Source organism: Dermacentor albipictus, chromosome 3 (genome assembly GCF_038994185.2).
Source record: "Dermacentor albipictus isolate Rhodes 1998 colony chromosome 3, USDA_Dalb.pri_finalv2, whole genome shotgun sequence".
In the NCBI taxonomy this organism is placed as follows: Eukaryota; Metazoa; Arthropoda; class Arachnida; order Ixodida; family Ixodidae; genus Dermacentor; species Dermacentor albipictus.
In genome coordinates this window covers 180,624,515-180,635,086 of record NC_091823.1, presented here as the reverse complement: position 1 = coordinate 180,635,086, position 10,572 = coordinate 180,624,515, and the positions used below count along the sequence as shown (strand labels likewise).

At 47.0% G+C, this 10,572-nt stretch overlaps 1 protein-coding gene across 5 annotated transcripts in view; it reads left to right on the top strand.

The window, feature by feature from the left end:
* The first annotated feature begins 1,047 nt into the window (after positions 1 to 1,047).
* The window catches only part of ZnT63C (zinc transporter 63C), a 190,191-nt gene continuing 180,666 nt past the window's right edge, over positions 1,048 to 10,572 (top strand). For 2 of the 5 annotated variants that reach the window (XM_065450151.1, XM_065450148.1), the window contains exon 1: positions 1,205 to 1,714. Coding sequence is in view for 1 of the 5 variants with exons in the window: in XM_065450146.1 (XP_065306218.1) it covers positions 1,873 to 1,899 (27 nt within the window). In the remaining 4 variants the exon portion in view is untranslated. The other 3 variants (XM_065450149.1, XM_065450146.1, XM_065450150.2) reach the window with 2 other exon arrangements.

Below are 10,572 nucleotides of genomic sequence, written 5' to 3'. Positions count from 1 at the left end.
CGGCCCTGCTGCCAGGCATTGCTGACCGCAGACAGTCGGAATCTCTCACGCGCCGGCCGAACAAAAGCATCCTGCAGGTACGTAAATTAACCTACGAAACCACGTGCACATACTTTCGCGCTGTCAAAACCTGAAACTCTGGTAATTACTCGCGTGTCTGAGCACACCGCGTGCTTGTGTCGTGTTTCAGCAACACGAACTTTCAACGTGCGCGCGCTTTACGCCTTAAATACGCCTTGAATAATGGTGCTTTTCTCTATTTCTTCCGCAAATCCGACACGACATTCTTAAGGCCAGTTACCGACTGACAAAGCAAGATCTAGATTGAAAAAACTGCTCCGCAGGACTCGAACGAACTTTTCCGCGGATTTCCTCCCGTAGCGTGTTAGCCGTCGTCTGCTACGGCAGGCCCACTGCCGGCGGCGCCACCGTCGAGGCCGCGCCGAGCGGAGGAGGAGAGAAGTGAATGGCGCTACTTTGGGAGATTGAGGGGCTTTAACGTCACGCCGATGGCGGCGCCAGCTTTTCCAGTGGTGGAGCTCGAGGCCAATATATATATATATATATATATATATATATATATATATGTATAGTTCTTTTCTTCCACTGTGAATCAATCATCAGAAGCCAACAAACACTGACACCAAGAACAACATAGGGGAAATTAGATGTGCTTAATAAATGAAATGAAGAAACGATAAATTAATGGAAATCAAAGTGGATGAAAAAACAACTTGCCGCGGGTGCGGCAAGTTGTCTCTCACTGTGAATTAGTGCAATTCCTGTACACATACCACAACACTCTCCCAGCCGAATTACTTTCGGTTTACTTTCTTCCATATTTCTCAGGACCTGACTCGGTCGAGCACCCTTTCGAGGCGATAGAGCTGCGTTTAATGGCTGCGTGTGTGTGTCTTCAATTTATTATGGTTAGAAGGTATTTTTGTTTGTAGCAGAAAAAGCTAATACGCAGGCGTGCGCTATCCGAGCCGCATAGTTTGCTACGCTGACGGACTCGAGTGACCTAGTGCAAGTCGATGGCAGCGACACGCCCGGATGGGCGATAGGTTGAAGGACGAGGCTGTAGAGCGCCTTTCCTGACTGATGCCCATAACATTCGGGACGCTCATAACATTCATCCATCCATCCAGCCTCCCAGTATCGCTTACTGTCTGCGGATGCGAATGTTGGTACGAAGGTCAGTCCTCATCGCATACCGGCAGTTTGTATAGGTGTTCTGTGGTACCGTATGCACAGCGCCTCTGCTCCCTCGCATACCTGGGTAGCTTTTCTCCTCGAGCGACCCCCGTTGCCGATGCAAAGTGTTCACCGGCTCAAAGGCTGATCGCGGCGCCCTCGGGGTAGATGTGCAGGCGCATGAAGGCGCCTTTTGCATCGGTCGACTGGTGTGGACGCCAGCGGAGACGCATTTTTGGAGCTTGCGGCATCGTAATCCAAGCGGAAACGGGAACGGGACGTGTTGGTGCTTGTGGTGGCGAAACCGTCTTCCTCCAGTGGTGCGGTGCGCAAAGTGGGCTCGGTGATGTGTGCAAAAAAGCACAGCCTTTCTCGCGGTGATCGGTGATGCGTGCGCCGGGGCGGGCGATAGGAGTGAGGTGATAGCGTCGCCGATAGCGTGGTGGTGACGACCCCAGCAGCGCTAACGCTCCATCCACGCCGTGCACCCGCCGGCCCGAGGGGCTTCCAAGACGAGGTGAGTCAGCAGTTTCCGCTTGACCTCGGGGGTGGCCGAAGAGCGTCCGTCTCGGTCCAAATTGTGCCCCCCTCGCCGGAAGCGCAGTCTGCTGCTGCGTGACCACTGTCGTACGCCTTCGCGAGCGGGGTTATGCACAGTCTTCGACGGGCAGCGCCATGCTCAAAGCCGACGGCGACTCAGCGGTGAGCTCAGCGAAAAGGCGCTTTGCCAAACGATGGCGATTAAAGAAAATGAAGTCTGCATTTGGCAGTAACGTCAAACACCGTCTTGCACGATCTGACAGGTGACGCGTAACTGCACAAAGATGAACTTTTTCAAATGTTTTTTTTTTTTTTAAGTTCACAAACGAATCGCCATGAACGTGCGTTGACATCGTGCCTGTACTAGTGCGAGAAAAGTGCCCGCTTGCATTCATTTGGTACCATTTGCTTGTCTCCGTCGTAAACAAAGTATCACAGGAGTTCTGAACGAGTAGGAATGAGTGAGTGCATCACTTTTCCGTATTGTACACTCGTGGCATATTCGGGCGGTTGTTTCAGCGTGCTCTGGCAGTGCGGCAAATGCTATAAGGGCAACTATTAAGTGTTACTGCTGGCATAAGTGTGGAATGCCTCGATTATTTCTCGTGTGGTTTGGCATTTGTCGCTGGAAAGAATTTTTGTGTCTTTTCTCGGCCCCCCGAGAGTTGTCTAGCATGTGCCCTATGATAAATAGGAAACTTGAGCTGGGTGGCAAAAAAAGAAAAGATGATTGCGGCGTTAGACATGTGTCCCCTTTAGTGCCTTCGCGAAATGCGAAGGTTGTGGGTTCGGTTCCCACCTGCGGCAAGTTGTTTTTTCATCCACTTTAATTTGCATTAGTTTATAGTTCCTTTATTTCATTTATTAAGCACAATTTCCCCTATGTTGACCTTGTTGTCAATGTTTGTTGGCTTCTTATGACTAATAAAAATCGGGCCCCTCGGTTAACCCGCTTTCTTCTTGCCCTTTAGTGCCTTGTAACACTGGTATAGTTTATCAGATTCCACTCAAGTGTGGGAAAACTTACATTGGACAGAGCGGCAGGTGCATTAATATTAGTCTAAAAGAACACAAACATTCACTAAACAACCCTAATGCATCACATCTAGCGTCACATTGTTTCAATTGTGGTTGTAAACCTTTCTTTGAAGACACAAAAATTCTTTCCAGCCACAAATGCCAAACCACACGGGAAATAATCGAGGCATTCCACATCAAAAAATTAGGAGACACTTGCGTTAGCCATGCATCTTTGTCTCTATTAGAATGCGAATTTCAGTTTCTTCACAATACGTGTATTAATCTGAAGTAATCGTTTTTTGTGTGTTTGCTTGTTTGACTTCCATGCCTCCTGATATGTTTAACTGATCTTTTTTACCTTGTCACATTTTTATGCTGCGGTTTTTGCAATCACCTATATATATATATGTTCTTCGTTTTAATAAAAATTGTAGTTGAGAGTTAGCGCTCGTCCTGTCTGCTCCTTTCTGTGTCCGTGTCACTTAGCGCTACATTCCAAGATCATGTTAATGTTTATACCCACCCTGCTGCTTTGCCTGTCCAGGTCAGTGAGCATGCATTGCAATTGGTCCCCTGAGTTACGAAGCAAAGCAATATCATCAGCGAATCACAAGTTGCTGAAGTATTCTCCATTAACTCTTATGCCCAATTCTTCCCAATCCAGGTCTCGGAATACCTCCTGTAAACACACTGTGAATAGCATTGGAGAAATCGTATCTCCCTGCCTGACGCCCTTCTTTATTGGGATTTTGTTGCTTTCTTTATGGAGGACTACGGTGGCTGTGGAGCCGCTGTAGATTTCTTTCAGTATATTTACATATGGCTCGTCTACACCCTGATTCCGTAATGCCTGCATGACTGCTGAGGTTTTGATTGAATCAAACGCTTTCTCGTAATCAATGAAAGCTATGTATAAGGGTTGGTTATATTCCGCACATTTCACTATTACCTGACTGATAGTGTGAATATGGTCTATTGTTGAGTAGCCTTTACGAAATCCTGCCTGGTCCTTTGTTTGACAGAAGTCTAATGTGTTCCCGATTCTATTTGTGATTACCTTTGTAAATAGTATTTTGTAGACAATGGACAGTAAGCTGATCAATCTATGATTTTTCAAGTCTTTGGCCTCTGCTTTCTTATGGATTAAGATTATGTTGCCGTTCTTTCAAGATTCCAATACGCTCGAGGTCATGAGGCATTGCGTATTGGCCTCGAGCTTCACGGATGGATGGATGGATGGATGGATGGATGGATGGTTGACGCTCAACTTTTTGAATCGGGCGGCGGCGGCGCCCTAGCCTTTAATGGTTCTATATGCATGCATACCTATGTATTTACTCCTTTACTTTTGCATTGATATTATCCACCAATCAGATAGTCTCCGTTTAGTTATTTCTACCTGTTCAAAGTCTATTCTACTTTCACTGTCTTTAAAACCCAAAGCTTTGAATAGTTCCCCATTAGATTCACCTGCAGGGTGAAGTTGTTTACAAGCAAGTATCAGGTGTTTAGCCGTTTCCTCCTCCTCTCCACACGCCTCGCACACCAAATCTATCTCCTGGTATCTGGCTCGGTACGTTTTAGTCCGCAGTACACCTGTCCTGGCTTCAAACAACAATGAGCTTCCCTTAGAGTTATCGCGAATATTTTCTTTGGCTATTTCTTGCTTAAACGTCCTGTATGTCTCCAATGCCGATTTGGTTTGCATCTCTGTACTCCACATACCCCTCTCTGTCTCCTTAACCTTTTTCTTGACAGATGATTCCTTACTTGTTACCCCGCTACTGCCCAAGTATTTGCTTGTCAATTTTCTAGTTCGCTTCCTCCACCTTGTGTCAACATTCCTCGTGTATAAGTAACCGAAAACCTTCCTAGCCCACCGAATTTCCCCATTTTTCTCAATCGCCCCTCAAATGCTAACTTGCTACTAGCCTCTCTGCCCTTGAAAGAAGACCATCCCAGATCCCCCTGCACTCCAAGATTTGGTGTCTTGCCATGTGCTCCCAGAGCGAGCCTACCCACACCACGTTGCCTAATTTCCAACTGTTGCCAGGCCTCTGTTCTAATACATAGAACTGCATTGGCAAAAGTCAGGCCTCGTACCATTACCCCTTCCATATCCCTCGTACTACCTCGTACCTATTGTAGTTCCACAGTGCCCTACTCTTCATAATTGATGCACTTCTGTTACCTTTAGTCGTTAGATATTTTTCGGACTCTGTCAGCTACTCAATTTCATTATTAATCCACACCCCAAGATACTTGTACTTATCGACTATCTCAAGCGTGGCCTCCTAGTATCTTATGTTAGCTGCAAATGTTATCATTAAAAATCATGACTGCTGATTTTTCTTTGCTAAACTTCAAGCCTAATCTGTCTCCTTCTGTACCACATATGTGCATCAATCCCTGGAGATCTTCTGTATTGTCAGCCATTAATACAATATCATCCGCATACATCAGTCCTGGTAATGACTGTTCAATCAATTTTTCTTGTTTGAAAAATGCTAGGTTGAAGCCGAGTCCGCTTTGCTGTATTTTGGCCTCTAATCCTTGTAGGTACAGCATAAACAACAGAGGTGACAATGGACACTTCTGCACATGCTACGAAACCTGCTTTGCCCATTGTATAATCACCCGGTTACCTTTATAGATATCTTTTAAGAAATTGGTTACTCCATCTTGCACTCCTAAAGTTTCCAGAATGCCCCACAAGCCTTCTTAAGTACACTGTCATAGGCTCCCTTGATGTCCAAAAAAGCCAGCCATACGGGTCTGTGTTCCTTTTCAGCTATTTCAATGCACTGTGTTAGCGAGAACAGATTGTCTTCTAGCCTCCTATGCTTCCGGAACCCATTTTGTAGCTCTCCAAGTACCCCCTCGTTCTCTACCCATGCCTGCAGTCTGTCCTTTATAATCTGCATAACCACCCTGTAAACCACTGACGTCACTGTTATAGGCCGGTAGTTATTTATTTCAGCTTTGTCCCCCTTTCCCTTATATATCATTCTCATCCTACTTAGCCTCCATTCGTCAGGTACTTTACCATCCACTAGCATTTTGCTCACCACCTCCCTCAATGCTTTCTTAGATTTCAGGCCCAATTTATTTATTAACATAATTGGAATACCATCGGGGCCTGCCGATGTGCTACTTGGTACCCTCTTCTCCGCCCTTTCCCACTCTTTTTGTCCAAGCGAAAGCAGTGGGTTGACCGGGCTATCCCTCTCCGACGTACTGCATGTACCATTTCTCTGTTTTGTAAATTTTTCCCTCATCATGGTTCCTATATGCTCCATTGCCTCCTCTCCTTCTAACCGAGTACCTTGAGCTGTTACTATATACTTCTCCTCTAGGCTTGTCCTATTACCCAAGGAGTTCAGATGTTGCCAGAATTTTCTAGCTGCCTGTTTATCTTTTTTATTGCTTATTTTTGACAGCCATTGGGACCCTTTTGTCTTGATTTTCTCGTTGATCAAATAGGATGCTTCCCTCTTGCATTTTATGTAGTTTACCCATTTCCTTTCTACTTCTGCTTCAGGTTCTCCCTTACTTTTGGAATACCTGTGTTCCCTGGAGGCTTCCTGACATTTCTTTATGGCCTTCTTAACCTCTTCATCCCACCAGCTCTTGAGTTTTTGTACCCCTTGCCTTGTTTTCCTGACTCGTGCCTTACCTAGCTCATGCTCAAATAGTCTCATTAACTTTGGGTAAGTCCAATCAGTTTCAGTACCCTCTGATATTTCCTCTTCAATTTATTTGGCCGCTATTTCCACTTGGTCTTGTGAGTAAAAAATCACATCTGGCGTTTCCTCGCGCGTCGTTCGTGCTTTAGTTTCCCTCTTAAAACTCAACTTGATACGTTTGTGGTCGCTACCTATACTTCTGGAGCCCTGTTCATCTATAATCATGGCTCCTAATCTATCGTACATCCTATGTGACATTAACGCATAATCTATTGTCGAGTGTCGACCCCCTACCTCCCATGTTATGATCCCGTCACACTTTTCAGTAGAGTTACAGACAACTAAGTTAAGCCTCTCACACATCCACCCCGCAGAGGCATCTGCGTCAGCAGGCGTTTGGTGTGTTGCGACACCACGTACCCGAGCACATGGGGGTTGGACCCTCCCGCGTGTAGCCGTGCGTGGCTTAGCCGTGTCCGGGGAAAGGGGGATCCTGGGGGTTGAGCCGATGCCGGGTGTTCGGACCTTTAAGGCCCCCCAGCGGAGGCAAACACCTCTTTGGCCTCTGCTTCACGTAGACGGCACCCCCGGACTGACCCTCCCGGGGGAAATCGGCAGTCGCCTTTTCCTGTCTCTCTCTTCCTACAACCTTCGTCTTTCCCTTACTTTCCACCTTTCCTGTCTCCTTCTCTCTTCTATTTACTTCCTTCTTCTTGGCGGCAAGGGTTAACCCAGTGTGGCTATCCAACCTTGGGTACACCATATTTGGTTATAGTGGCGGCGTACGACTGGCGTCGTGCAGACTTGCATGCAAGCTCTGCCGCGTCCGCTCGTTGGGCTCCGTGGTGGGCGGTCGGCGCTGTTGCCGAATTTTTATATATTTTCATGGAAACTTCTTTCCCCAAACTTCCCGATCGCCCTCAGAAACGAGGGCACTCCGAAGATGTATTTCAGTTTTTTGGACACCAAATCCAGAATTTTCCCCGGTTCCATGTTATTCACTCCGAAAAGCCAAACAAAGCAGTGCGAAACATTTCACCATTCCTTGTGTCAAAGTCCTTGACTGATGTTTTTGGTCCAGGTTACAAGGTGTCCAGGATGGCAAGCGGTGACCTCCTCTTGGAGCTCCGCGATTTGAATAATATCAAAAACTACCGAAACTAGTGTCATTTGGGGAGACCCACATAACAGTAACCCCGCACCGTACATTGAACACCACCCGCGGTGTTGTGTCGGATGACGATCTGCTTGAACTGACTGAAGCGGAACTCCTGGAGGGCTTCAGTGAGAAAAATGTTATTAATGTCAGAAGAATTAAGATAAGGCGAGATGGCAAAGAGATCCAGACCAAGCACCTAATAATCACATTTGGTTCAAGTGTCCTGCCCGAGTCAATCGAGGCCGGGTACATCAAGCTCCGTGTTAGGTTCCCAACCCACTCCGTTGTTTCAAATGCCAGCGCTTTGGCCACAGCTCGCAGAGCTGCCGAGGCCGCCAAACTTGTGCCAAATGTAGTAATCAAGAACACACCTCTGAAGCTTCTGAGAACGCTCTCCACTGTGTAAATTGTGACGGGGATCACGCCGCGTACTCGCGGTCGTGCCCCTCTTGGAAAAAAGAAAAGGAAATTGTAACAGTTAAAGTTAAGGAAAATATAACGTTCAAAGAGGCACGCAAGCGGGTAGCATACCTGCCAAAGAAAAGCTTTGCTGAAGTGGCGCATCAGGGGGCAGCGTCACAACGGCCTCCGGCGACTGTCCGACCCACATGCAGTGAGTCGGCAGTTACGCCATCTGCCCCCACGGTGGTTGCAGCTAGCGCTGCTCCGCCAACCGAGGAAAAGGGGCCATCGACCCCGAAGGTGGGCGCAGCCGAGGCTGCCTCAACTTCCCAGGTCCCTTCCAGTGCTGGCAATGGCCGGCGCAGCCAAATCCCCCAGGGAACCCCATCGACCTCCGGGCTGGTGGGCGCAGGGGTCTTGCCCTCCAAGGCGGGACCTTACCTGGTAACTTCTCGCTCACAAGAGCACGTGTCCGGCGCCTCACAAGAGGCAATGGACACCACACCTATCCCCAAGGCGCCCCAGGCGCCTAAGGAGCGGCGAGGTTCCCTCGAACGCTTCAAAAAGAGCAAAACCCCGGTTACAGGGCCTCGAAAGGGCTCTGTAATCTAAGACATCCCTTCCGTTTCCGTAAACACAGCACCAATTAAATTTAAAATATGGATACACAAATCATTCAATGGAATGTCAGAGGTCTACTTAGGAATCTTGATGATGTTCAAGAACTTATCCATAAACACAATCCAAAAGTGCTGTGTTTACAGGAAACACACTTAAAATCCAAACACACAAACTTTCTCCGTACGTATGTTACATTTCGCAAAGATCGCGATGATGCCGTCGCATCATCGGGTGGTGTGGCGATTCTCACTCATAAAAGTATAGCATGTCAATCTTTACAGCTACGTACGCCCCTTGAGGCAGTGGCGGTGCGAGCTGTTCTGCTAAACAAACTCACCACTATTTGCTCGCTTTATATACCCCCACATTACAAATTAACTAAACATGAATTTCAGTCCTTTATAGATGAATTGCCAGAACCTTATCTGGTTCTTGGCGACTTCAATGCACACAACTACCTGTGGGGCGACCCTCGTATAGATGCGCGAGGACGTCTTGTTGAACAGTTCCTTTTCTCTTTTGGTGCTTGTCTACTGAATAAGAAGGAAGCGACATACTATTCTCTTGCAAACAGAACATTTTCTTCAATAGATCTTAGCCTAGTCTCCCCGTCACTACTGTCTGAACTCGAATGGCAAGTTAACAACAATCCTTACGGAAGCGACCACTTCCCAATACTGCTTAGAACACCCGAAGAAAAGGAATATCCACCACAGGCTCCTAGGTGGAAAATTGACACTGCCGACTGGGAAAAATTTCGAACTCTATCTTGTATTTCGTGGGATGACATGTCCTCGCTAGAAATTGACGCTGCTGTCGAATATTTTACAGCCTTCATAATAGATGCCGCATCTAAATGTATATCACAAGTAAATGGTCTGTCCTGCAAACGGCATGTCCCGTGGTGGAACGACGATTGTAGGATCGCACGTAAAAATCGGAACAACGCGTGGGGGTTGCTGCGCGCCTCCCCCACTGCGGAGAATCTTATTAACTTTAAAAAAGTAAAATCACAAGGCAGGCGAACCCGCCGGCAGGCCAGAAGAGAAAGCTGGCAAAAGTTTTTATCGGGCATCAACTCTTATACAGAGGAATCGAAAGTCTGGAACAGGGTTAACAGGATAAGAGGACGACCAACGTATTCACTCCCCCTGGTAAACCCACAAGGCGACCCTGCTTGAACAAGCAGACTCACTTGGGGAGCACTTTGAGAGTGTATCAAGCTCTAACCATTATTCGCAATCATTCCTGAAATATAAAGAAATAGAAGAATGCAAGCCACTCATCAATAAATGCCGACAGAATGAACCCTATAATTGCCCATTTAGTGCTGCCGAGTTGAAAGCGGTCTTGAGCGCATGCAAGAGTTCCGCACCAGGATCTGATAGAATCTTATATGAAATGCTTAAAAACTTACACAATGACACGCAGCTTACACTACTTACACTTTTCAACACCATCTGGGATGCAGGGTACCTTCCAACCGCGTGGAAGGAAGCCATTGTAGTCCCTGTTTTGAAACAAGGCAAAGACCCTTCCTCGGTGGCAAGTTACCGCCCGATAGCCCTCACAAGCTGCATTTGTAAGGTGTTTGAAAAAATGATAAATCGGCGACTCACTTATTTCCTTGAACAGAGCAAAATGCTTGGTCCTTATCAGTGCGGCTTCAGAGAAGGGCGCTGCACAACTGACCATCTTGTACGTATAGAAGGAAATATCCAGGACGCATTTGTACACAAGCAGTTTTTCTTATCCATATTTCTCGATATGGAGAAGGCGTACGATACGACGTGGCGTTACGGAATCTTAAGAGACTTGTCAGAAATGGCCATCCATGGTAATATGATAAACCTAATAGAAAGCTATCTGTCCAGTCGTACCTTCCGGGTAAAAGTCGGTAATGTACTTTCGCGTCCTTTTACGCAAGAAACGGGTGTACCACAAGGA